This window comes from Oryctolagus cuniculus, chromosome 2, assembly GCF_964237555.1.
Source record: "Oryctolagus cuniculus chromosome 2, mOryCun1.1, whole genome shotgun sequence".
NCBI lineage: Eukaryota > Metazoa > Chordata > Mammalia > Lagomorpha > Leporidae > Oryctolagus > Oryctolagus cuniculus.
This window is the reverse complement of record NC_091433.1, coordinates 116631344-116657831: the sequence shown is the minus strand read 5'-3', so window position 1 is coordinate 116657831 and position 26488 is coordinate 116631344. Positions and strand designations below refer to the sequence as shown.

Genomic DNA, 26488 nt, shown 5'->3' with positions numbered 1-26488 from the left:
CTAATCCTCCGCCTAGCGGCGCCGGCACACCGGGTTCTAGTCCCGGTTGGGGCGCCGGATTCTGTCCCGGTTGCCCCTCTTCCAGGCCACCCCTCTGCTGTGGCCAGGGAGTGCAGTGGAGGATGGCCCAGGTGCTTGGGCCCTGCACCCCATGGGAGACCAGGAAAAGCACCTGGATCCTGGCTCCTGCCATCGGATCAGCGCGGTGCGCCGGCTGCAGCGGCGGCCATTGGAGGGTGAACCAACGGCAAAAGGAAGACCTTTCTCTCTCTGTCTCTCTCTCTCACTGTCCACTCTGCCTGTCAAAAAAAAAAAAAAAAAAAAAAAATTGTATAAAGGGCTATTAGAAAGTTCACACTGTGGTGTTAACTAGCAATCACTAAACAAAAGTAAACAGGCTTTCTGAATGCACTGTGGTACCCTGGATGGGATCCGGGAACATAAAAAGGATGTTTTTGGAAAAACTGATGAAAGTTAGATAGCGTCTACAATTTCATTAATGGTACTGAACCAATTTCAAATCCTTAGTGTTGATAAACGTGTCACGGTCATCTAGGATTTTACACTACGGCAAACCGAGTAAAGAGTACATGGGAACTTTTTGTACTATGCTGGGTATTCTTTAAGTTTGAAATTATTCTAAAATTAAAGGTTTATTAAAAAAATAAGAAACAGGTTCACTATTTACTCCAGGCCTTGCCAAAGTCTTCAACGTAAAAGACACATCATACCTCTCCAGGAGAGGGACTCATTTCTCAGCCTATTCCATACTCTCAAGCCCTGGAAAAAATGTTTGGTAACATCATCTGCTATGGGCTTCAACCCAGAAGATCCCCTCAGCTCTGGGCAACAGGTTTTGTTACTGTCTCTTTATGTAGTTGGAAACTAAGAAGTAGCTTTCTCTGAGCTAGTGAGAGTACGCAGCAGAAACAAGTGTCAATATCAAGTTGCACCTTTTATCCCCTGGCATGTTGTTAATACAACAACAAAATATATATAAAGCTCTATATTCTATAGTTAACACCTGTAAAACACCTAATACAGTGACAGTGTTGAGGTGTAGCTGTTTAAGCCACTGCTTGCAATGTTGGCATTCTTTGATGGAGTACCAGTTTGAGTCCTGGGTACTCTATCTTCTGATCCAGCTTCTTGCCAATGTGCCTAGCCCCTGCCACCCATGTGGGACACCAGGACACAGTTCCTGGCTCCTGGCTTCAGCCTGGCCCAGTCCTAGCTGTTGCAGCATTTGGAGAGTGAACCAGCAGATGGAAGATTTCTCTCTCACTCTGCTTTCAAATAAACAAACCTACAAACAAACATAACATATAGCAGGTACCTGTCTCGGGATATCACATGGAATCCCTTAGTCTTTCTCACTTCACAATAAAAAACAAAAAATATTTAACTAATAAGCTCATAACTATAGGGTGGGCATTGTAGTGCTGTGGGATAAGCCACTGCCTGCAAGGCCCACTCGAGCATCGGTTCAAGTTCTGGCTGCTCCACTTCTGATCCGGATCCCTGTTAAAGTGCCTGGGAAGGGAGTGCAAGATGGCCCAAGTGCTTAGGCCTCTGCCACCCATGTAGGAAACCCAGATGGAGTTGCAGACTCCTGGCTTTGGCTTTGTGGCCATTTGGGGAGTGAACTGGCAGATGAAGGACTTCTCTCTCTCTCTAACCCTGCCTTTTAAATAAATATTTTTTTAAGTGGGCTAAACCCAAAAATACAAAAATAATAAAGTAGGAGTTCTCAGTCTATCAAAATTCTCCCTAGTGTGCCCTAGAGGGTGTGTGCTGAGCAGCGCTGAGAAGACCCCACCCACAGAAACCTGCCTGGAGAGCCAGGAGCAGCCTGAAGGAGACAATAACATTCTGTGGAATTCTTGTGGGTTTTCTTAAAAATCGTTCACCTACATTTTATCCCAAGTACATTCATACTTGCTTTACGATACAATGTTCCTAAATATTTGCCAGAAAAATCTCTTCCTCAGGAATCTTCCAGGGGGATAGCTGCTTAACCTCGCAGTTAAGCTACCCGCACCTCACATCACAGGACATGGGTTCAATTCCTGGCTCCAGCTCCTAACTGCAACTTTCTGTCAGTGCAGCCCCTGGGAGGTAGTGGTGATGGCTCAACTAATTGGGTTCCTGTCACCATGTGAGAAATCCAGATTGAGCTCCTGGTCCCTGGCTTTGGCCCCAGCCTAGCCTGGCCACTGTGGGCATTTGGGGAGGGAACCAGCAGACTGGAGTGCACTTTCTTTCTCTGCCTTTCAAATTAGAAAAACAAAAAAACACCAAAAAACTTTCAGTAAAAACATTGGAGCCCAAGAGGCAACCACAGATTCTGCCTCACAATGTAGCTCTGCTCACCAGCTCCCCTGGCTGCAGGCCTGGGCTGGGCACTCACTTACATCCCTAAGTGGCCTGGATGCCGTCCCTCTCCGATGACCACAAATACGCAGTTAAGAAACACGTGGCAATGAGAACAAGGGGTTGCCCAGGTCTGGGACACATCAGACAGCCACCCATGGGGAACATGGCTGAGAAGCACCTGCTAAGAGCCAGCCTGCTTACCCAGCGACTCCGAGTCCTGTTGCCCAGCTTTCTTGTGCACAATGGCAGGATACGTGATCGTCAACTTGCTGTTGTGCTCCTTTCGGACAACTGACCGCCCAGTCCTGCACATGAAGAAGGTTGTGATTGAGCAAAGAAACCCCGATGAGACATTCGGTGACAGCTGTGGGTGACTGGCCAGAGCCTGCTCACCTGGAGAATGGGGAAAGGCAGGTGCCCCTAATACTCACTTGCAATGGGGACATCGCTTGGCAGTCATATGTGTCTTCCAGAAATAAGCAATGAGTTTGCTCCGGCTCTCACACACATTTTTCACCTGTTAAAAACAGTCAGAGAACTTTGCAGTGCGATTTTGAAGAGAATACAATAGGTATTCAAATTTTGTGCTTCTCTGCTTTTATTTTCTAGCCAGAGTTTGAAACTGCTGCTGCCGCTTAAAGTTTTCCACAGAATGCAAATACAGCCAAGCCCTGCCAGTTACTAAGGGACCTCTTTACCGGTTCCTCCGTTCGCAATACGGGAACAAGTGCAGCCATCACCTCAGAAAGCTGTCACCAGGACAACCAATCAGGAGCGCAGTGCACTAAGAGCCCAATGAATGCTAGTTCCTTTACTTTTTTAAAACAATCTCTCTGATGCAGGAGGGGCACCAGCCCTGCTGCCTCCCTCAGACAGACCTCAGGGTTCTGAGGATGGTGCATCCACAGAAAGGCACCAGGAGTGGTTCTGAGTCTGGCTGCAGACAGAGCCCAGCTGGGAGCTTCGGGCCCTGCCCCAGACTATTAAATAAGTTGTCTCTGGTGTGAAACCCGAGCAAGGGCTCCACTGGCTCCAGGATTCATGCTGTAAGTTGATTATCTACTTCACTCATTCACTGCACAAAGCAATCCTTACACAGGAGCTATGCACTAGGGCTGAGGGTGGTACAAGAAAGTGTTGGAGAAAGAAGAGGAGGACAAACAGGCCAGCGTGCCAGCGTGGACGCTGGCTGTATGCTACACTTAAGCATACAGATGTCACCTAAACTCTCATCAGTTCTCCAGACACACACGCACTAAAGATGAGGAAACAGACACTACAGAGACAAGTATTTTATGTAATTTGCCCGCCACAGGTCTCTTAAGCAGAGCTGGGATTCAGATCCTGGCCTACCTTGGGAGGCCAAAAGCACATGTAAATGACAGTGTCGAGGGAAATGTGATAATTATGATAAAAACATTATTAAGGGAAAAGAGAGACAGCGATAACTCACATGCGCACCCTGGGACCCCAGCAGGTTGTTCTGTACTATTTCGGCTGTGTACTTTTCTAACTCTTCCTGAATTTCGAAGGCAGAAGGATCAGCATTTTCTTCCAGAAACTGGAAAACAAAGAGGAAAATCGTGTTACTGCAATAAAGTTAATATTTGTCTGATGTGCAGCATCCCTCGAGCCAGTCCTTCCAGAAGGTTACTTTGAGGGGAGAAAAAAAAAAGACACCATGGCTGCTGAGCTGCATTTTCAAAATAGTGAGGCAAGATTACTGCTGGAAAATCCAACAGAACACCCTTGCTTTCAATAAAGGTAGCTTAGATTAGTTGGACAAAATCTAGATTGCAAAGAACCAAGAAATGGTAAAACATTTATCAAAACCTTAAAGCTTTGGAGAGCTGACAGGTCAGCAAGGAATAACTACACCAAACTGGAGGGACAACAGGGATCCAGCAGGGTCAGGGAGTGCATGGGGGACATGTGTGCATGGAAACATCTGCATGGAAAATGTTCAGTATACGTATGTGCCCTTGAGGAAGACACCAACGGATGGCCATGAGGCTCCCTGGAGCTCTGGGACATGCCAGCCCTGGCCTGCGTGCATTTTCCAAATCAGCAATTTTACATTTTTCATTTTGAAGGCCTCAAATGGTGTGGGAGTCTAATAGGACACTATCACTCCATACTCCCCCCCCCCCCCCAGCATAATCTAGGAACCCACCCTCAGGAACTATCAGCCCCTGTACAATCACGGGGGCAGTCCAAGGGATGCGGATTGTGACCGTCCTGGGATGGGGGGCTCTGAAGCCCATGGCTGAGGCAGTAAGAATCCTCTTCAGAAGAAGGCAGCATTGTCCTATGCCTCAAATTATTCCCAGAAGGAGGTTTTTAAGCACAATAACAAACTGTACACAAGTACACAAGAACCAAGGAGAGGAGAGCGATTCCGGAACATGGGCAGTATCTTGATATTTGAGGGCCCTTTTTTTTTTTTTTAAAGAATCATTTTTATTTTGAAAGAGTTACAGGTAGAAAGGGAGAGACAGAGGGAGGAGTCTTCCATCTGCTGGTTCACTCCCCTGGAAGCCGCAAAGCCAGTGCTGGCCTCGGCCTAAGCCAGGAGCTTCATCCAGATCTTTCACATGGCTGGCAGGGGTCCAAGCATTTGGGCCAACTTCTGCCGCTTTTCTCAGGCCATTGGCAGGAAACTGGATTGGAAATGGAACAGCCAGGACTCGAACCAGTGCCGATGTGGGATGCTGGCATCGCAGGTGGCAGCCTTACCTGCTATGCCACAATTCCAGCCAATACACATAGAAGTTTTAAATTCCATTTCAACATTACGAGACTAATTCTGGGGTTCTCTCTTTTATATATCGTAATTCCTTTTCCTGATAGTGTGAAATCTAGCCCCGATTATCCTTAACCTATATTCTTATTCAATCAGTCCCTCTCCCTTATGCGCACTCTGACTGCTATCACCCCTCCTCTGTATGCCCCCCTCTTGCCTGGCCTGGGCTCACACCCCTCACCAGTCCATCTCCTTGCAGATGCCTTCCTGACCCTGTTTGGGCTCATGTCCTCCCGCAGCCCTCACCCCGGGCCTCCTCCCACTGGCAGCCTCTCCCCTGATTGGGACTGTCATTTATCATCTGATCAGCATCTCCTCCGCTGACTATTTGACCTTTGGCATCTGACATGGGGCTGCTTGAGCTGAGCGCCCGTGCTGGGAAGCCCCACTCCTGGATGTTTCCCTCACCCTGCTGGGGCGCAGACACCCATGCAGGGCCTTGCTGCTCTGTGCACTCCTACTTGTTCTGCCTCCCAGATGTCTTTAGGACTGAAGTTGTCAGGAAGAGGGGAAGGGAAGATGAGAAACAATACAAGCATGCCTATTTCCACTTCAACACAGCACTGCAGATCCTAGTCACCAAAATAATCCAAAGAAGGACCGAAAAGGAACAAAACTGCCCTGAAGGCTGGCCCTCCGCAGCCACAGGTCCCACATCCATGGACTTAACTCACAGTGGCTCATGCTCTGTGCAGCTGGACGTAGTTTCTTGATATTCCCTAAACAACACAGCATAACAATTATTTGCGCAGTGTTTACATTGTATTAGGTGTATTGTATTAAGTGACTGAGAGATCATTTAAAGTATTTAGCAGGATGTGGGTAGGCTACATGCACGCCTATTTTATGTAAGGGACTTCAGCAGCCCTGGATTGTTGTACCCCTGGGGGAACCTTGAACTAACTCCCTCTGGATGCTGAGGCATGACTGCATTTGCAGGGTGACATGACTGTGCCGACAATCTGCAAGTGTATACAGATAATGTATTAGAATTAATGAGAGTTTTGCCAGGCTGCTTCACCTACAACCAATAATATTCTGACACATCAACAAATAGGAAATGAAATTTTAAATAAAGTATTTACAATAGCACCAGAAATCTGCAGTAAATTACAAAATTTACAACAGAAATGGTGATCACCACCTTATCCAAAAATAACCCGATTTAGAACTACCAATAAGGGAACAACTTGTCATCACGAGCCTCCTATAATGCAGCAATATGAAGTATTCAATATCACATAGACTGTATTCTTGCACAAACATGATCCTCATGAGGAAATTATCATCAGACAATAAATGGTCTTTCATCTTCAAAAAGTCTGTTTCATGGAAAACAAACCAGAGACGTGATAAGGAAAAGCAGTGCGTAAGTCCTGGGTAGATGGAGGGGAGAGAAAGAAAGCCCACCACAGACAAAATTCACCGCTGTTCCCACCGCCACTCTTCAGTCCCTTGACTGCTTCACCTGGCCGCTGGCCTTTGGTGAGGATGCTTCAAGCATTCTGGGGACCACGAGGGCGGCAGTGAGGGACAGCACGCAGGCACCTCCTGTCTCCGCCACTCTGCTTCCCCTCACGTCCACGGCCGCCGTTACACACCTACCCTGTTCAGAATCCGCTCGAGCTCGAAGACGGCTTGCAGGGCCCCGACTTCCAGAACCCTCAGCTGGCAGAACAAGAGGTGGATCACGGCCCGGGGACAAGTCAGCATGTGGCAGTTTAAACAAGAGCCCCGGAGCAGCAGGTAGAGTTTCTGGAGAGGGAAGAAAAACAAAGAGGCTAGGAGAGAGACACGGTAACCCTGGGGACCTCCGGCGTACTCCTGTGCGACATCCTCTCCTCCCTCAAGTAGTCCGAGTCACCTAAGACGTTTATAAGGGCCTTTGTGACCCTAAGTTTACATTTTCCCCTGTATTTTCTTTTATGGCTGCATTTTAATCCACAAAATTAGGAATTTAGTGTGGGTGTATGGTCTGAGGTAGGAGGTTACTTTTCTTTATTCCAAGTATTTAAATAAGACAATTCTCTTCCCTTAATATATTTTTTTATTTTATTTTATTTATTTATTTATTTTTTTTTTTGACAGGCAGAGTGGACAGTGAGAGAGAGAGACAGAGAGAAAGGTCTTCCTTTGCCATTGGTTCACCCTCCAATGGCCGCCGCGGCCGGCACGCTGCGGCCGGCGCACCGCGCTGATCCGATGGCAGGAGCCAGGAGCCAGGTGCTTCTCCTGGTCTCCCATGGGGTGCAGGGCCCAAGCACCTGGGCCATCCTCCACTGCACTCCCTGGCCACAGCAGAGGGCTGGCCTGGAAGAGGGGCAACCGGGACAGAATCCGGTGCCCCTACCGGGACTAGAACCCGGTGTGCCGGCGCCGCAAGGCGGAGGATTAGCCTAGTGAGCCGCGGCGCCGGCCCTTCCCTTAATATATTAACAGACATAAACCATCGTGTGTGTAGCTCCTGGAGGCTAGGCTTGCTGGTATAGAAAAGGAGGGCCCTGGACAGGGGCTTCATTCTGATCCGACCATGGGGCTTGCTGGAGCTCTGCTTCTGCCACCAAGCAGGGGCCTACAGGTCTACTGCAGGGCTCGGGGAGGCCTTGAGAGTGCTGAACCATCAGCCAGCAGGGAGGCACCACTAGCTTTAAAGCCCCTACACAGAAGCTTCAGGGGAGGAGTCTGAGCACACGCTTCCTCCCACAAGAACACAATCAAGCTGCAGCTTTTCTCAACTGGGACCAAAGGGCAGCTTTTCTCAAACTGGAACCCAGTAGTTGTGGCTACTGGGCAAGGTGAAGCCTTAGCTTCAGCTCCTCAGGGTTATAAACCACTCTAAAGAACACATGAACCACAGATGCCTGGAGTTCAACCTCTCATGGGGAGAGGGCAGCACTCCCAAGCCCCACCAACAGCCCTGGGACCCACGTGCCCCGGGCAGTACTTACGTCGAAGAGGAGCGGGTTGTACACAGTGAGGGGCAGCTCAATGTGGCCCAGGTGCCCGGAGCAGTTGTTGAAGTCCTGCACGCAAGTGGCACATACTTCTTTGGAATCTGCAGGGCCCAAGGCTAAATCGTACAGGCCATTGGCCGAGGGGTTCCCCAGGCTGTCCACATAGCGAGGATTTGTAATAGATTTCACACTTAATTTCCTGGAGACATAAAGAATGACAAAGGTCAAACTCAAGTTACCGACTTTCCTGACATGTCTTTGTTGGCATTCACAAACCTGTAGTCAAGAGGTTATGCTGTCAGCTCCAGAGGGCAGAACCTCTGACCGCCATGCCTACCACTATACCCCACACTTGAAACACAGCCAGCACATAACAGGTGCTAAATGAATTAGACAGTGTAAAAGGTGTGCAAAATGCATTGGTGGATTGTTTATAAAGAGGAGTAAGCACCCGCTACATGCCGAAAGCTGTAGGTCAGGGGTAGAGAACGTCCGGCCCACAGGCCATAGAAGGCCCAGAACAGCATTTGGTCTGGCCTTGCCAAGGTAACCACAGGTAGGACTCAAAATTCAATAGATCAGGGCTGGCACTGTGGTATAGAAGATTAAGCTGCCACCTGCAGTGCCAGCATTCCGTATGGGCTACAGTTCGAGTCCCAGCTGTTCCACTTCCAATCTAGTTCCAAAGCAACAGAAGATGGCCCAAGTACTTGAGCCCCTGCACTGGTGTGAGAAACCCAGAAGATCCTGGCTCCTGGCTTTGGATTGGCCCAGCTTTGGCCATTGCGGACATTTGGGGAGTGAGCCAGTGGATAGAAGATCTCTTTCAAATAAATAAACAAATCTTCGGGGAAAAAAGCAGCAACATTAAGTAATCCTGGTCTTAACTCTAATCTGAGATGGGCATCACTATATGTGTTTTTCAGGAGGGGAAACTGAGGCTCAGAGCAATCAGGTGTCTAAATTCAAGAAAACAAATATTCAAACCTCTGAGACCCAGAACTTGATTTACAAAAGATTTCATCATATTTCATATTCAATGTAAAGACTCCCACAGGACATTCAAATAACTACTTTTACAAAGCCAACGCTGCTTTTTAAATGTTTTCTTTCCTGATCTATAAAATAAACAACAAATAATCCCAGGGGCCAATGTTGTGACACAGCAGGTTAAGCCATCATCTGTGACACTGGCACCCCATATCAGGGCGCCAGTTCAAGTCCTGGCTGCTCTACTCCCAATCCAGCTCCCTCTTAATGCACCTGGGAAAGCAGCAGAGAATGACCCAAGTGCTTGAGGTCCTGCTAACCAAGGAGGAGATGCAGATGGAGTACTCGGCTCCTGGCTCAGCCTTGCCCAGCCCCAGCTGTTGTGGCTGTTTGGGGGAGCGAACCAGCAGATGAAGATCTCTCTTTGTCTCTTTCTCTCTGCCACTGTGCCTTTCAAATAAATCAATCTAAGAAAGATGGTTTTAATTAAAAAATAAATAAATTATCCCATCCTCACACCCTAGAGGAAAACTGACAGCAGGGCCCAGCTGGGGACGAAAGCCCCCTTCTGATGTACACACTCCCTCTAATGAAGCACAAAGAGAATAAAGACCTCAGCAAGTGGGGACTCACGTTCTGGGTATAAAGTGATGATGACCCAGCAGGAACTAAGCTGCTCAGATCTGAAGGACCCTATGTTATATGGCCAGTGTCGCCCTAATGGCCAAGGCCAACTGGAAGACACACCTGTTGCTGTGGCTCTGGTCAATGTGGACCCCTTGCTGCCAGTAAGAAACTCTATTAAGCCAATGTTGAGTGGGTGGGCTATTTCCACAAACCTGGAGTGCATCTGCAACCCTGCACTGGGAAACACTGAACAAACTACTTAGCTTCTTTTTTGATCTCAGCTTAGAACTTACTGTTGTCATCATTTTGAAGAGTATAGTTGAGTGGTAGTAAGAATATTTACAATATGCTATCAACACCACTGTCCATTTCCAAAATTTTCTTCTTGCTGAAACTGAAACTCTATACCCATTATACAAGAATTCACATTCTCTCTCTCCTATCAACTCCCATTTTACTTTGCTTCAACTGATCTGCCTACACAAGGTGCTTTACCTAAGTGGACCCAAACAGTACCTGTCCTTTTGTGAATGGCTTATTTTACTTAGCAAAATGTCCTCAAGGTTCATTTACATTGTAGGCTGTGCCAAAATTTCCTTCCTTTTTTATGGGCTGAATAATACTGCATTGTGTATACACACCACATTTTGCTTATCAACTGCCATTTATCAATAAGACACTTGGGGTCTCCCCCTTTTTGGGCTATTGTAAATACTGTTGCTATGAACATTGGCATACAAGTATCGCTTTGAGACCCTACTTTCAATTCTTTGGGTATACATCCAGAAGTAGAATTATTGGATCATACGGCAATTGTATTTTTAATTTTTTGAGGCGCTCCCATACTGTTTCCCACAGTCGGTGCAACATGGTATGTTCCCACCAACAGTGCACAGGGTTCCACTTTCTCCACATCCTCATCAACACTGTTTATTTTCTACTTTTGCTTTTTAATTTGGTTTTATTTATTTATTTAATTTATCTGGAAGGCAGAGAGACAGAGAGCAATCTCCCATCTGCTGGTTTACCTCAAAAGTGCCTATAAAAGCTGATGCTGAGCCAGGCCACAGCCAGAAGTCAGGAATTTAATCTGGGTTTCCCACATGGGTAGCAGTACTTGAGCCATCACCTGCTGCCTCCTAGAATGTGCGTTAGCAGGCAGCTGACATGAGGAGAGGGGCAGGGATTTGATTCAGGCACTCTGAGATGGGATGCAGGCATCGCCAAGCAGCATCTTAACCACTACGCAAACACTCACCGTGGGCTGTTCTCCTAAGGGATCTGAGGAAGTAACTCACTGTGGTTTTGAAGTGCATTTTCCTAATGATTAGTAATGCTGAACATCTTTTCATGCGCTTATTGGCTGTTGGGACAGCGCTGGAGAAATGTCTATTGAAGTCCTTTGCCCATTTTTAAAACAGGTGCTTTTGTTGTTGCGTTGTAGGATCTCACTAGGTATTCTGGATATCAATTATTTACCAGATTTATGATTTACAAATATTTTCTCCCATTCCAAGGTTTGCATTTCTCACAGTTAATCTTGTCCTTTGATAACTACTTAACTTTTTTCTCACCTACAATCTGGGTACTGCAGCAGCTCTATCAGGATGACTGGAAGATAACACATAAAACACAATGCCTGGAACAAATCTCCTCTCTCTGAGGAGAAAGTCTCTTTTATCCTTGCGGGAGCAGAATGGAGAGGAGCAACCAGTAAAGATTCCACTGGGGCAGAGTTTGAGGACGGATTTGCCATTTCCTAAAGAGAAATTTCACTCTCTCTCAGCCTTCATTTCCTTTCCTGCGACTGTAGGTGCAATCACAAATGGTCGTAGTAAGGACTGAAAGCACCAAGTGCTGAGAAAATAACTCCTCTATCCATCTATCCATGCACTCAACAAATGTCCGTTGAGCACTTTCCATGTGCCAAATACAATTTAATTGCTGGGGAAACACACAAGAATCCCAACGCTTAGGACCTTATGTTCTGTTGGAGGAACGAAAACAGGTAAGACCCAAAACAAATGAAGTATGCAATCTGTAGAAAGTGTGGTGGAGAAAAACTGCCGGGAAAGGGAAGGATGACAGGGTGGGTGAGTGGTCTGAGAAGTCCCTTCTAAGAAGGCGGATGGAAAAGGCCTGAAGAGAGCAGGGAGCGAGCCCAGCAGTCGCTTAGGCAGAGGGCTTTGTAGTAGGAAAAGCAGGGAGGGCAAAGATCCTGAGGAGAGCATGTGCAAGGAGGGCAGGGATAAAAGTCAGGGAGGCAGCAGGAACCAGAATGGCTTTCCTCCAACTGAACTGGAAAGCACGCTGACAGATAACGGAATTCTTGACATCTCTCAGCCCTAGCCACAAATAGAGCTATAATGGTAGTGATGGGGATATATTTGCTCATGCTGTTCCCTGTCGGAAAATTAAACAACTACCTTTTGAAAAATTCAATCAACTAAAACACTTTTGCTTTTGGATGAAATTGTACTGCTGGTGATGATATATTTAAAATTTTGGACTAGCACACTGTTCGCAAGGATGGCAAAGCTATAATTCAGAAGTCTATGAATTCAGTTATTTAACATGACTTGAGACACACAGGAAGTTCAAGGCTAGTGGAGGAAGGAAAATGCAAGTACAAAAAATGACTAATGATAGACAACTGCACTGGGTGTTTAACGGCCTCAGAAAATGAGGGATGTTGAACTGAGCCTTCAGGAGAGTGCTGGGTGGGTGACAGAGGGAGGTAGGTCCCTTGGCAGAATGGACACTGCACCAGGTAGGTGTTGCAGCAAGTGTGTTACATGGCTACTTGGGATGATCATATTCCATACTGGAGGGCCTGGGATTGAGTTCTGCCTCCACTTAAGATCCAGCTTCCTGCTAGTGTGCTGGGGAAGCAGTGGATGATGGATGGTTCAAGTACTCTGTTCCTTGCCACCCACGTGGGAGACCCGGATGGAGTGGGTGGCTCCTCACTTTGGCTTAGCCCAACTCTGGGTATTGTTGGTATTTGGGGTGGGGTGAACCAGCAAATAAAAGATCTCTCTGTCTCTCACTCTGCCTTTCAACTCAATGGAAATAAAGGAATTAATTTCGAAAAGAAAAAAGAAAAAGGACATTGCACTCAGGGAAAACAGCTGAAGAAAGGCCAGGCTGTTGAAACAAGATGGCAAGGGGTACGTGGTTTGGTAGAGAAGGGATGATGTTATAGCTAAAATCAGCGTTGGCCTGATCATGGGTGAGACGGTGCAGACTATGGTAAAAATGTTCTTTACCGGCCGGCGCCGCGGCTCACTAGGCTAATCCTCTGCCTTGCAGCGCCGGCACACCGGGTTCTAGTCCCGGTTGCCCCTCTTCCAGGCCAGCTCTCTGCTGTGGCCAGGGAGTGCAGTGGAGGATGGCCCAGGTGCTTGGGCCCTGCACCCCATGGGAGACCAGGAGAAGTACCTGGCTCCTGCCATTGGATCAGCGTGGTGCGCCGGCCGCGGCGGCCATTGGAGGGTGAACCAACGGCAAAGGAAGACCTTTCTCTCTGTCTCTCTCTCACTGTCCACTCTGCCTCTCAAAAAAAAAAAAAAAAAAAAAAATGTTCTTTACCGAAGGGAAAAGGAGACTCTCGGTACAGTTTCAAGGATGACAGCAGCACAATTACAGTGTTATTTTCGAGACAAACTTTGACAGCAGCGTGAGGATGGACTGGACAGGTGAAAGGAGCAGGAGGTAGAAGAAATGACAGTTCAGACATGAGAGAAGGGTCTGATCAAAGGCAGTGGAAAAAAGGACAAAATGAAGGGTGCAGAACAGATCTGAAGGTGACACAAGGCAGGAGCACAGTAAATAAATTGGAGACACAGAATTATTTCCTGGTTTCTGGTGACCATTTGTGCAAGGGTAAGTTCCTAAAGTTCCTTTGGTGGGGGGAGTGCATGTTGAATTTTTGATGCAAGTTTAAGACCTCTGTGAAATTCAAATAAGGTTGGCAGTCAAATAAATGCATCTGGAAATTACGAAAAGAGTTTTGTGCTGGAGATTTGACTTTGAGAGTATCAATTCTGGAAGTGCTGAGATTGTCTAGAACAACGCTGAGGACGAGAAAAGTAACACGACTGGGACAGAATCCCGAGGAATATCAAATTTTCACTAATGAAAAAGAACAGACCTTTTTACTACTGTTCAGCTTAGTGCCTGGCAAAAACTGGCGGCTCACTAAATATTTGTGAGTTGGCAGATGGATGGATGAAGGGAGTGAGGAAGAAGTACTTGTCACAGAAATGGAGAGCCTGAAAACAGGAGATTTTGGAAGAGAAGAAAGTTTCAAGAAGGCGTGGAAGAAACCGTGGAATGCCCTCACGATCAAAATAAAAACTAAGGAGAAATCTCATGATTTTGTAATTAATGATTTTGTAATTACAGAACCTAAGCATGCCGGAGTCCTGGCAAACAGAAGTTCTCGCCTAAACTGAGACTTAAAGGATAATCATTTTCAGCCAAGAGGAGACTACGCGCTAACTGCGTCAAGGACATCATCATAGCCCTACAAAACCTTGTTAATTAACAACAAGACCCCCAGAAAACTTCCGCCAGCCCCACCGCTTCCCTGGCGGCGCACGCCGGCCCCGGAACTACGAAGCCCAGCAGGACCCGCGCCCGACCACCAGCGACTTCTAGGTTAAGCCGGGCGCGAGGCCTTGTGGGAACAGTAGTTCACGGCGCCGACCTTAGCGCCTCGCTTTGCACGCGTCCCACCAACTGCTTACTTGAGCTCTTCAGCCGAATACATCCCGAAGGAAATGCCCTGTAGCCGGCGCCAGGGCACGTTCTTGGAGCCTAACATCTTCTAGGTCTACTGTGAGTTCCAGCACCAAGAGATTCCAGTCACCCCTGGAGAACACCTATGAGCCCTAACCCAGGAGCCACCATGTGATTCCAAGTGGGCTTGCGCGCCGGAAGCGCTCGCTAGAATATTTATATGGACGAGACCACTTTCGTTGTGGGGGTCGGAGAATAATTCACGGCTCTCATGTTTTCTAAGAACAGAGCTCTATAAGACATTAAAGTAATGGCTTCAGAAAAGCTTTTCGAGGCCACTGGGCGTATTGAGCTTTTTACTTCCTTGATAAAGGAAACCGTGAGGGTGCAACCTCCCATTTCAAGATAGTTTTCGCCTCGGCCAATAGGCGAGCTGTTCCCGCCCACCTCCCTCCCGCGATCTCGAAGGGCGACGGCTTTCCCGACACGCTCCGCGAGGACGCCAAAGATGGCGGCGGTGGCGGCGTCTGCTCGCTTGCTGGGAGTCCGCAGCAGGCTCGGCCTACCGCTGAGCGGTCGGCGGGTAGCGCTGTGTGAAAAGGCACCTGGTTGCAGGTAAGTCAAGCTTGAGGGCCGACGTAAGAGTCCTCTCAGTCTTGTTTCTCGAGAGCTGTGGAACTAGGGACGATGGAGGGGTCGGCACGTGCGGGCTGACACAGCCGCGTGAGCCGCAGGCCCGGCACGTGGAGCCGGGCCCTGAAACACTCGCGGAGTTCGGACCGCCTTGTTCGATAAGGGGGTATATGTTGGTTGTTGGCAGTACCCTGTCCGCAAACCTAGGCCTCTGCTCTCGTGACGCTTACATTCCAGTGAGTGCGGCGTTAGCGGTTCCACGCACCACCAACACCCGCCCCGAAAAAAAAATCGGCCCTTACTTGTTTTACCCCAAACAGCATGGACAGGGAGAACTCATGAGACCTTCCCAAATAACAGGTAGTCTTGTCTTCGCTAGAGATATTGTCAGGTTTCATAAAAGAGAAATGTCGAAATCTGCCTCCATGCCCTTTGGATCTGTGGCCGTTACAGATTGGAAAATATAACACCTGTTATTACATTTTTTTTCCACGTAGTAGAAACAGTGGTATTGTGGAAACAGACAATAACACAGTAAGAAGCGTGAGAAAAACTTAATTTTAGATTGATTGCTACGCTGCGTTAGATGATAGACGAATTTTTCCAACTAGACTGAGGCTAGTGATAACTTTCAGAAGCATTGCCAGGAGCAAGTGAGTTGTGTATCTTACACTAGGAATTTGATTTCTACTCTTCTCAGGCTGCTTCGGAAGAGACAGCAGCCTGCCTTGTATTTCAGAAGCCTACAGCGGCCCTTCCTCTTCGCTGTAGTGCCCAACTTTTACAGTTTTCTTTGCCTGTCAGTCACGTGTCTTCCGCAAAATTCTTCGAGAAGGCCAATCTCTGTCCCAGTTCCATGAGTTACAAGTAGCATGATTTGAGAGTCAATTACTTTTTTTTTTTATTTAGCAGAGTTAGGGAGAGAGACAGAGAAAGGTCTTCCCTCCGATGGTTCATCCCCCCATATGGCCGCTACTGCCCGAGCTAAGCCTAACCGAAGCCAGGAGCCAAGTGCTTCCTCCTGGTCTCCCATGCCGGTGCAGGGGCCCATCCGCCACTGCACTCCCGGGCCACAGCAGAGAGCTGCACTGGAAGAGGAGCAACCAGGACTAGAACCGGCACCGCAGGCAGATGATTAGCTGGACCCGAGAGTCAATTACTTTTGCAAATATTTAGCAGAGAGAAAAATTCTTGTTATAAAATTATTTTTGAAACCAGATAGTGATGGAGGAGCTGTTTTCCTTTGTAATCACATCTTAATACTTTATTCTATTAATACCAGTTAGGGAGGGAATAGAATATAATACTCAAGGTATTATTGAATACATTCCCTGTTTGGCATATTGACTAATTTTAATAAAATCAGAGCATTTAAAAATGGTGGGCTAATGACGCTATATTTTAGGTAAAGGATAATTTCATACTTGGGTCTCTAAAATACTAAAAATTACAATTCCAAGCCTAAATTAGGTCTGATATATTTGGCACATTCCTGGTTGTTGAAGGAAGTAGAGTGAAAGGCTCGTGGATGATCTTAGCTGTGTCGTAATTGCTTTAAGCAAGGGAGGGGCCCTTATAAAAGGTGCTGTTCATTGAAAGCAAATTGTTCCTCTTAAACGTGTTTTAGGGTCCAAAGTTAAAACTCCCTTCTATTTGAAACCAGCTACTTAGATTGTTCAAGTGCTGGTAAACATTTCATTTTCCTCCTGATTTTGTGTAATGAGGTTACCTGCTTTATTTATTTATTTTTTAAGATTTATTTACCTAAAAGGCAGAATGAGAAGGAGAGAAAGAGATATCACTACCCAAATGGCTACAAAGGCCAAGCTGAAGTCAGGAGCCAGGAGCTTCTTCCTGGTCTCCCACGTGGGTGTAGGAGTCCAAGGAATTGGGCCAACCTCTGCTGCTTTCCTAGGTACATTAGCAGGTAGCTGGATAGAAAGTAGAGCAGCTGGAAAGTTGAACCAGGTCCCATATGGGATGTAGGCAGAGGCTTAACCTGCTGTATCAGAGTGCTGGATCCAGCCTACTTTAATTCGTATCTTGTGTCCATATTCTGTATCCATTCTGTAATGGTATTGACATACTGTTTAGGTTGTGTCTTCTCGGTATTCACTGACATGAGTTATCCAGTCAGTTTGATTCATGATAATTGGAGATTTGGAACTCAAGATGCAGAGGTGGCGGTGATGATTATTAGCTTTAGGGCTTTTAGCTTAGTTTTCTATTTTTATTTTTTGCAGATTTTACTCTGGAAGTGCAACTCTTTCAAAGATTGAAGAAACTGATACAACAGGTATATTAAAAATGCATTGGAATAATTTCATTTTTATATTACATTTTATTCTGTTGTAGTTGTAGTATTAGAAAATTGATAGATTCTATTTTTGAAATTTAGGGATTGAAGAAGTGGTCATTCCCAAAAAGAAAATTTGGTGAGTATTCCGTAGTCACTGTTTGTTCTCCACGTGGTTGAGTGCTTACAATGAGGGAAACAAACAGGAAGGCCAGGTGAGATGTTAGTAACATTAGAGCAACAGGAGAGTGTGCTTGAAGGGGGAACAGCTGGGGAGGTGGAGAGCACTGAGTGAGTGAGGACTAAGACTTTTTTAAGTTTTATTTATTTGAAAAGCAGAATGATGGGGATCTTTATCTTCTGTCTGCTTGTTCACCTCCCCAAGTACCTGCAAAAGCCCAGGCCAGGCCATGCAAAAACCAGAAGCCAGGAATTCTGTCTGGTCTTCCACGTGGAGCCATCATCTGTCGCTCCCCCTCTTCGTGGAGGAACGACACAGGACCCTGCGCTGTTCTTTTGTCTGCTCGGCCCTCCCCGGGTTTGCTGCTGGTTCTTCCCGGGTTGGCTACCGTCCCTTCCACCTCCGTGGAAGGGCGGTTCCCCCTGCCACTTTCCCCACTTCCGTGGGGGAGCGGCACACCGCCGGCCGGCTCTCTTGGGGGCTGCACAGGTGTTCCTTCATTCAGATAGATGTTCCTCTTAGATGTTCCCGGTGCATGTTGTCTCTCTCCTCCTTTATAGTCCTCTTCCACCAATCCCAACTCTGCTACCCACACGCCGAGTACGCTGCTCTCCTCCAATCAGGAGCAGCTCCTGCAGCTTGTCAAGTTCGTGAGAGGCAGCTGTGTAGAAGCTGTTTACTCCTCTCCCAGCGCCATATTGTGGGAGAGCAGATGCATAGAATAAGTCTTAATTCCAGTAACTTCGTCTAGTCCGAGTTGCTCCCCACAATCATCCACTGCTTCCCTGGCACATTAGCAGGAAGCTGGGTTAGAGGTACAAAGTAGCTGGACTCATACCAGGCACTCCAGTATGGAATGTGGGCGACCCAGGCAGCTTAGCCTACAGTGGCACAATACCCACCCAAGTTCCCCATATGTGCTACAGAGACCACACAAAATTAGTATGTTTATAATCTCTAGCAAGGTTCAAATAAATACGAAATTTAGCTTTTTTATTCACTAGGTAGATCCTTGAGCTAACTTTCTTATCTCATTTATTCAGCACTGACTGCAAGAATTAAAACATCACAGAAATGCTTGTACTATGACATTTAATCCATTTAAAGACCCCTAAAAAAGCCACACATTAGAATTTTGAGTGTGACCTGAAGACTTCGACTGACTTGTGAAAGAAAGGCTTTCTTAAGGTACAAAAGTAATAAATAGTTAATGCCGCCAAAATAGGGATGGGATAAATGTAATATGCAGAAAGGAAGCAAAACTACAGACAGTCTAACTGCTGGCAGGTAGGTTCTTAACCCGTCTGTGCCGTGGTAACATGCAGTAAAGGATAGCCCGTGCCTTAAAGAATTAAATGGCATGTTGAATGTTACGTTTCATATATTCTGATTTTAGTAGTCGATAGATATTAAATTTGGGCTTGTAATCATGCTTATTTTGCATATGAGCTATTTATATGCCTATAGTTTAGAATTGATTTGCTTCTGTATAAACTGTTGATATGTGTGTAGGTTAGAACTGCTTATACTCTGTTTTTAATGACTACAAGTACTTCATTATACAAATATATTCAGATTCATTTCTCTCTTCCCTGAGAGTCAGAACCAAGATAAAAGGAGAAATATGGGCATCTAAGAATTAGGCATTTCTCTGATGGTATTCATGTCCAAGGTCCTTTACCAACCCATCGCACCTCTATCCCTGAAGAAGATACTACAGGGAATACAAGAGAGGATGCTTAGGAGGATGTGCTACAGTCTGGTTAAGTTGTATGTGTAATTTGTGCTTAACATTCATCACATGTATGTGACCTTACACATACAACTAGCGAGAACACAATATGGTGTAATCAACAGTGGCTGTAATGCACTAATCAAGGCAATTTTTGTTGAAAGCATAAAAATTTAGGTATACCTTAAGTGGGTAGGATTATCTTCTTAGCATTGGAATCACCTTTTGAATTTTGTTTAAAAGGCATATTCCTGGGACCAGTGTTATGGCACAGCAGGTGAAGCCACCACTGGCAATGCTAGTATCCCATATGGGTGCCAGTTCATGTCCTGGCTGCTCCACTTCTGATCCACCTCCCTGACTAATGGCCTGGGAAGGACAGTGGTGGGTGGCCCAAGTGTTTGGGCCCCTGCAACCATCGGGGTGGAAGACCCAGATGAAGTTTCTGCCTGGCCCAGCATTGGCCATTGCAGCCATCTGGAGAGTGAAGCAGAGGATATGAAGTCTCTCCCTCTGTCTGTGTAACAATGACTTTTAAAATAAATTTGTTTGGGTAAAGATTGATTGATTGATTGATTGATTTGAAAGCCAGAGTCACAGAGAGAGGGGAAAGACAGGGAGACCTTCCATCTGCTGGGTCACTTCCCAAATGGCCACAGTGCCCAAGGCTGGGCCAATCCGAAGCCAGGAGCGTCTTCTTGGTCTCCCACAGAGGTGCAAGGGCCCAAGTATTTGGGCCATCTTCTGTTATTTTCCCAGGTACATTATTAGCAAGGAGCTGAATTGGAAGTGGAGCAGTGGGCTCAAAGCAGTGCCCATATGTGATGCCAACACTGCAGGCAAAGGCTTAACCTTTTTATTAAGATTCATTTTATTTGAAAGACAGCTACAGATGGGCTGGCGCTGTGGTGCAGCATGTTAAAGCTCCGCCCTGAAGCACTGGAATCCCAAATGGGCGCTGGTTCTAGTCCTGGCTGCCCCTCTTCCCATCCAGCTCTCTGTTGTGGCCTGGGAAAGCAGTAGAAGATGGCTGAAGTCCTTGGGCACCTGAACCCACGTGGGAGACCCAGAAGATTCTCCTGGCTCCTGGTTACGGATCGGTGCAGCTCCAGCCATTGCAGCCATCTGGGGAGTGAACCAGCAGATGGAAGACCTCTCTCTGTCTCTAGCTCTCTCTCTAACTCTGTCTTTCAAATAAATAAAATAAATCTTAAAAAAAAGCTACAGAGAGAGGTAGAGAAAGGTCTTCCATCTGCTGGTTCACTCTCCCAAATGGCCACAACAACCAGAGCTAAGCTGGTCTGGAACCAGGAGCTTCTCCTAGGTCTCACATGTGGGTGCAGGGGCCCTAGGCCCATCCTCCACTGCTTTCCCAGACACATCCCATGTGGGATGCAGACGCTGCAGACTAGGGCATTAACCCGCTGCACCATAGCAGTGGTCCTGGAAGGTTTCTATGCCATGGTGCTGGTCCTAAAATAAATTTACAAATAAATGAAAAGGAAGGGCCAGCTCTATGTCCTTTTTTTTGTGTGTGTGTGTGTGTGTTATTTATTTGAAAGAATTAAGGTGAGAAAGAGAGATCTTCCACATGCTGGTTCATTCCCCAAATGGCCACAATGGCCAGGGCTGGGCCAGGCTGAAGCCAGGAGCCAGAACTTCATCTGGATCTTCTGTGTGGGTGCAAGGGCCCAAGCCCTTGTACCATTTTCCACTGCTTTCTCAGGCACATCAGCATAGAGTTGGATTGGAAGTAGAGCAGCCAGGAATTGAACTGGTGCCCATATAGGCAGCTTAACCTGCTGTACCACAATGTAGACCCCTTCTTGTTTTTCTGATGTTTTATTTGTGGCTGCAATGGCTAGGTCTGGGCCAGGCTGCCTCATCTGGTTCCCACGTGGATCCAGGGGTCAAAATACTTGGGCTATCTTCAACTGCTTTCCCAGGCATATTAGCAAGGACCTGGATCAGAAGTGGAGTAGCCAGAACTTGAACCACAGCACTCATGGGATGCTGGCATTGCAGGTGGCAGCTTAACCTGCTATGGCACAACACCATATATTCTGATATATTCTTATAAATGTTTTGCTGAACTTTGTTTAGAAAAAAAATGCTTTGGGTTTAATCTCTGTAATTCCCTTTGGGAAATGAGGCACATTAAATCTAACAAGGTTAAAAGTGCATCTGAGGGGCAGGTGCTTTGGCGTAGCAGGTAAGCTGCTGCCTGCAGTACCGGCGTGCCATATGGGTGCCAATTTGAATCCCGGCTGCTCCACTTCCCATCCAGCTCTCTGCTACAGCCTGGGAAAGCAGTAGATGACGACCCAAGTCCTTGAGCCCCTGCACCTGGGTGGGAGACCCAGAGAAGCTCCTGGCTTCAGATGAGTGCAGTTGCATCCATCTGGGGAGTGAATTAGTGGATGGAAAACACCTCTCTCTGCATCTCTCTAACTTTGCCTTTCAAATTGAATTAATAAATCTTAAAAAAAAATCTGAAACCAAATTATCTTTTCATTTACTGCAGTGAAACCTTTTCTGATAGTTCATTGAAGGTCTGTATTCCAAAGGCAAAGTGGGCAGGTAACCTGTAGCTGTTTTCATTGGGTTGTGTATGGTTTAGAGACTTGTAAGTTGGGAGAGGAGGGGAGTATGCATCACAGCCATCTGGAATTTCAGTAGGATGCATGTGCCAGGCTGATGTGTCTTGGACACTCCGATGCAGTAGGTCTAGAGTGGAGCTTGTGATTTAGTCTCATGTGTAATTGAAGTAGGAGCCACCCATTGGGGCCCCGCATGGTGGTACAGTGGTTTAAGCTTCTTCAGATGTTTGCTTTCCATACTGGAATGCAAGCTTAATCCTGACTATTTTCTTTCTGATCCAACTTCCTACTAAGCATCCTGGGAGGCAGCAGGACCTAGGCTCAGGTTCTGGGGTCCCTGCCACACACATAAGAGCCCCAAGTGGAGGTGGAGGTGTGGGGAGCAACTGGGACTAGACGAAGTTACTGGAATTAAGACATTCTATGCATCTGCTCTCCCACAATATGGCGCTGGGAGAGGAGTAAACAGCTTCTACACAGCTGCCTCCAGTTCAACCAATAAACAGCAGGACCTGCTGCTGATTGGAGGAGAGCAGCGTACTCGGCATGTGGGTACAGAGTTGGGATTGGTGGAAGAGGAATATAAAGGAGGAGAGAGACAACATGCACCGGGAACATCTAAGAGGAACATCTATCTGAATGAAGGAACACCTGTGCAGCCCCCGAGAGAGCCGGCCGGCGGTGTGCCGCTCCCCCACGGAAGTGGGGAAAGTGGCAGGGGGAACCGCCCTTCCACGGAGGTGGAAGGGACGGTAGCCAACCCGGGAAGAACCAGCAGCAAACCCGGGGAGGGCCGAGCAGACAAAAGAACAGCGCAGGGTCCTGTGTCGTTCCTCCATGAAGAGGGGGAGTGACAGTAGGCTCCGGGCTTTGTGCTGGTGCAGCCGTGGCTGCTTTGGCATTTGGTGAGTGAACCACCAGATAGAAGATCCCTCCCTCTGCCCTTCAGGTAAATAAATGATTATATTTAAAAAACCAGCTCTGAGTCACTCCCTCACTAGCTTTAAAAAAAGATAGAGCGCCATTAATTTAGTTAGTAAAGGCAAGAGTGGTCCATAAGGGTGGGGAGAAAATGCGTAGAAAGTGAATGGGAGGAAGTAAGCAATGTAGTTTATGAAGTGAGGGTAGAGATCACTAACCCTGGGTGATGATACTGGGGATCAGGCAGAGAGGACAAGCAAAGCAAAGCGAGGAGCATGTATTACCTGCCTTCAGACAAACAACTAGACTGTTTGCTTATCTTCCAATTTGTTCTCCAATGATCAGGAGAAAAAGCAGCTCTAGGTGAGACCTCTTAACGGCGCTGTTGGCCAGTCTCCGAGCAGACACTGTTCATTCTTGATATGAAGCGCGCAGAGAAGCGCTCACTTGTGTTTCTTACTCCTAGGGATAAAGTGGCTGTTCTTCAGGCGCTTGCATCCACGGTAAACAGGGTAAGTATGGTTTTTAGCTTTTTAAATTGCCCAGTAATAAGACATCTAATGCTCCTACCTCTTCACTGTTTAGAATAAACTGTTGTGGGTCTAGCAAGTTTTTTGAAGTCATCTAATCCAGTCCTGTCATTTGACAAGTGAGGAAACCAGGGCTTTTAAAATGACATGGGGCTGTTGAGGATACTGTTCTAGTGATGTTTCATCAGCAAGAGTTTGGGGTACCTGTGGCAAGTGATCTCCACACAGCTTTGAAAGACTGTGCCTGCACACTGGCCATACAGAGAAGGTAGATCCTGTAGCCCAGAGCTGTAATAGCCTAACAGTAGGCTTTACAACTTTATCTCTTGACACTTCTCTGTTTCCTGATCTGTGAAGTGGTTGTGGTGAGAATTAAATGAGTGAAATATAGATCAAAGGGTTTAGGGCAGTATGATAGCTGCTACAACTATCTTAGATTTAATGTGTCAGTAATTTGCTCTTTGACAATTCAAGAATAAAGTTTGCAGTCAGAAACTGGTAAGGGCCGGTGCCGCGGCTCATTAGGCTAATCCTCTGCCTTGCGATGCCGGCACCCCGGGTTCTAGTCCCGGTCGCGGTGCCAGATTCTGTCCTGGTTGCCCCTCTTCCAGGCCAGTTCTCTGCTGTGGCCAGGGAGTGCAGTGGAGGATGGCCCAAGTCCTTGGGCCCTGCATCTACATGGGAGACCAGGAAAAGCACCTGGCTCCAGCCATCAGATCAGCGCGTTGCGCCGGCCGCGGCGGCCATTGGAGGGTGAACCAACGGCAAAGGAAGACCTTTCTCTGTCTGTCTCACTGTCCATTCATTCTGCCTGTCCAAAAAAAAAAAAGGGAAAAGAAACTGATAAGTAAATGTATCAGATATGGAACTTCTTTTTGATTGATTGTGTTTTTCATTAGTTAGAAACTACTAATTTTAACTCTAGGGGAAAATGTCTCTGAAATCTTTTTTCCTGCCAAATATCTCCAAATACTGACTGTCAAATTATCACAAATACATTGAATTGTTCTTGTATTGTAGATGTTGAAATTAGGGGTTACTGGGCCAAATATACACTGAAGCATACCCTACTGATTTCTGAGAAAGGGCTTTTTAAAAATTGGGGGGGGGGGTAGGGCAGACACCACATTCATCCATAGATTCACTCCCCAAATGTGTACAATGGCCAGGGTTGAACTAAGCAGCCTGGATCCAGGAACACTGTTCATGTCTCTCATGAGGGTAACAGGAACCAAGTACTTGAGCCATCACCACTGACTCCCAGGTTCTGCATTGAAGGGAAGCTAGAGTCAGGAACAGGCGGGGAGTGGAGCATGAACAAACAACATGGGACACAGGCATCTTATACATAGATACCTGAAATGTAAGAGAAACAGGCCTCTGGCGTTGTCTCAGAGTTTAATGAAAGCAGCGTAGGCCACCTTCAAGTTAAAGCTATAGAATTGTCTGGCTTATCTGATCTTGGCCTTTAAAATCCAAGAAAGTCACTCATTTATTCAGCCACCATGTTTGTGTGTGTATAGACACACACACACATATATTTGAGAATATGTTTATGATACCTACCAAGTGCATTTCTGAGTGTAGAATTCAGACACAATCCTTGCATAGTTCCAAGAGAGGAGGACTAGGAAGGACTTCGAAGAGTTAATGATTGGTTGGGGTAGAGCAGAAAATGAGGACAAAAAAGAATTTAAAAAGCTATCTGGTCCCCCAAAGAAAGTCCAGGCGAGTGAGATAAGGCATCAAGGGCACAATCAGAATAGACTTAGGAAATTTGGTGAGTTTTTACCATAAAACAAAGGTCCAGGTTGGAACAGAGAGGAACAGAGGAAATAATTTGGGAGCATTTCTAAGGGGTGGCCATTCGTGGAGCAGGAGAGTTGATTTTGCTTGGGAATTAATGAACTATTTGAAGGAAAACGGAACCTTGGACAGCAGGTCATAGGAGAAGCTGCTGCTGTTCACACCCCCTGGAGACCCTTTGGAGCAGACTTTTGGATAAAGTTGGGCATGGATGGATAATGACAGTGCTTTGAAGAAAATTCTGTTCCAAAAAGGTGGTGCTGGGCCTTGTTAATTTCCAGGATCCTTATCTAGAGCAGTATAGCAGTAGTACCCAGTGATGGTAGATGCAAATCCTAAGTAACAGCTATGGGGTTGGAGCCATTACTTGCTTTTGGTTTTGCAGTTACTGGCAACCCTTGCAGAGCTGAGAGTACAATATTGTATGTTCCGTGTGTATATATGTGTCTGAATAGATGAATACATAGGTGCATATTTTGCATGTATGTTATATATATAATTAAAACTTAATAGAATTTTTTGTTATCACCAAAACTTACAAAGTCATCATAATAAAAATCTAGCTGAGAATAGTTACTTGTCTTTTCCACAGGACCCTACAGCTGTCCCTTATTCATTTCAAGATGATCCTTACCTCATACCAACATCCTCTTTGGAAGGAGTGAGTAGTTTCATGTAACTTTTCTAAGTTTTTTTGTTTTTCTTTTGATCTTACTGGCTTGTGTCTAAGATTACATCTATAATTAAGTTACAAGAGCCTTTGAAGAGTTTATAAAAACTAATAGCTAAATTGGTAGGGTTTTTTTTTATTCCTTGATTAGATTGAGGTAATGTGGAAACTTTTTAGCTTTGTTTTCAATGCTTACGGGTTTTTCACGATGGAATGAACCACTCAGTTTAACTCTCAATAGGAAAGGTAGCTATGTGGTATAGTGTAATTTAATTGGGATTTCATGTATTGTTAACTTATTTGTGAGGGGAGAATAGTTCTGAGGGTATAACTTTGATCTCTTAATTACATATAAATAGCAGTTTGTATCAATTTTTTTATATAGCGTTCATTTTTATTGGCAAAGAAGTCTGGAGAAAGTGCAGCAAAATTTATTATTAATTCATATCCCAAGTATTTTCAGAAGGACATAGCTGAACCTCATATACCGGTAAGGAAAGTTGGCTTCTTACATAACATTAAATAAATGTAAGCTAAATCAAGCTTTCATAACTGTTGTTTAAGTAGTAATTTGATTGAAAAAGCCTTTTAATGTATGGAGTTACCTGTGCTCAAAATACCAACAT

At 46.2% G+C, this 26488-nt stretch overlaps 2 protein-coding genes across 5 annotated transcripts in view; one reads left to right on the top strand and one right to left on the bottom strand.

Moving 5' to 3' along the window:
- POLR1A (RNA polymerase I subunit A) overlaps positions 1-14700 on the bottom strand; it is an 82144-nt gene extending 67444 nt beyond the window's left edge. The window contains exons 1-6 of the mRNA XM_002709657.5: positions 14502-14700; positions 8128-8332; positions 6785-6934; positions 3830-3937; positions 2808-2893; positions 2578-2681 (exon numbers count right to left, since the gene is read on the bottom strand). Of these exons, the coding sequence (XP_002709703.2) occupies positions 2578-2681; positions 2808-2893; positions 3830-3937; positions 6785-6934; positions 8128-8332; positions 14502-14578 (730 nt within the window). The 5' untranslated portion in view covers positions 14579-14700. The remainder of the gene's footprint in view (positions 1-2577; positions 2682-2807; positions 2894-3829; positions 3938-6784; positions 6935-8127; positions 8333-14501) is intronic.
- A 249-nt stretch (positions 14701-14949) lies between these two features.
- PTCD3 (pentatricopeptide repeat domain 3) overlaps positions 14950-26488 on the top strand; it is a 30532-nt gene continuing 18993 nt past the window's right edge. For 2 of the 4 annotated variants that reach the window (XM_017340358.3, XM_008254164.4), the window contains exons 1-6: positions 14950-15108; positions 17370-17422; positions 17525-17561; positions 23323-23368; positions 25785-25853; positions 26248-26352. In XM_017340358.3, coding sequence (XP_017195847.2) covers positions 15002-15108; positions 17370-17422; positions 17525-17561; positions 23323-23368; positions 25785-25853; positions 26248-26352 — 417 coding nt within the window. In that variant the 5' untranslated portion in view covers positions 14950-15001. Of the gene's footprint in view, positions 15109-17369; positions 17423-17524; positions 17562-20291; positions 22309-22795; positions 23369-25784; positions 25854-26247; positions 26353-26488 lie in introns of those variants that run through there. The other 2 variants (XM_051836764.2, XM_051836759.2) reach the window with 2 other exon arrangements.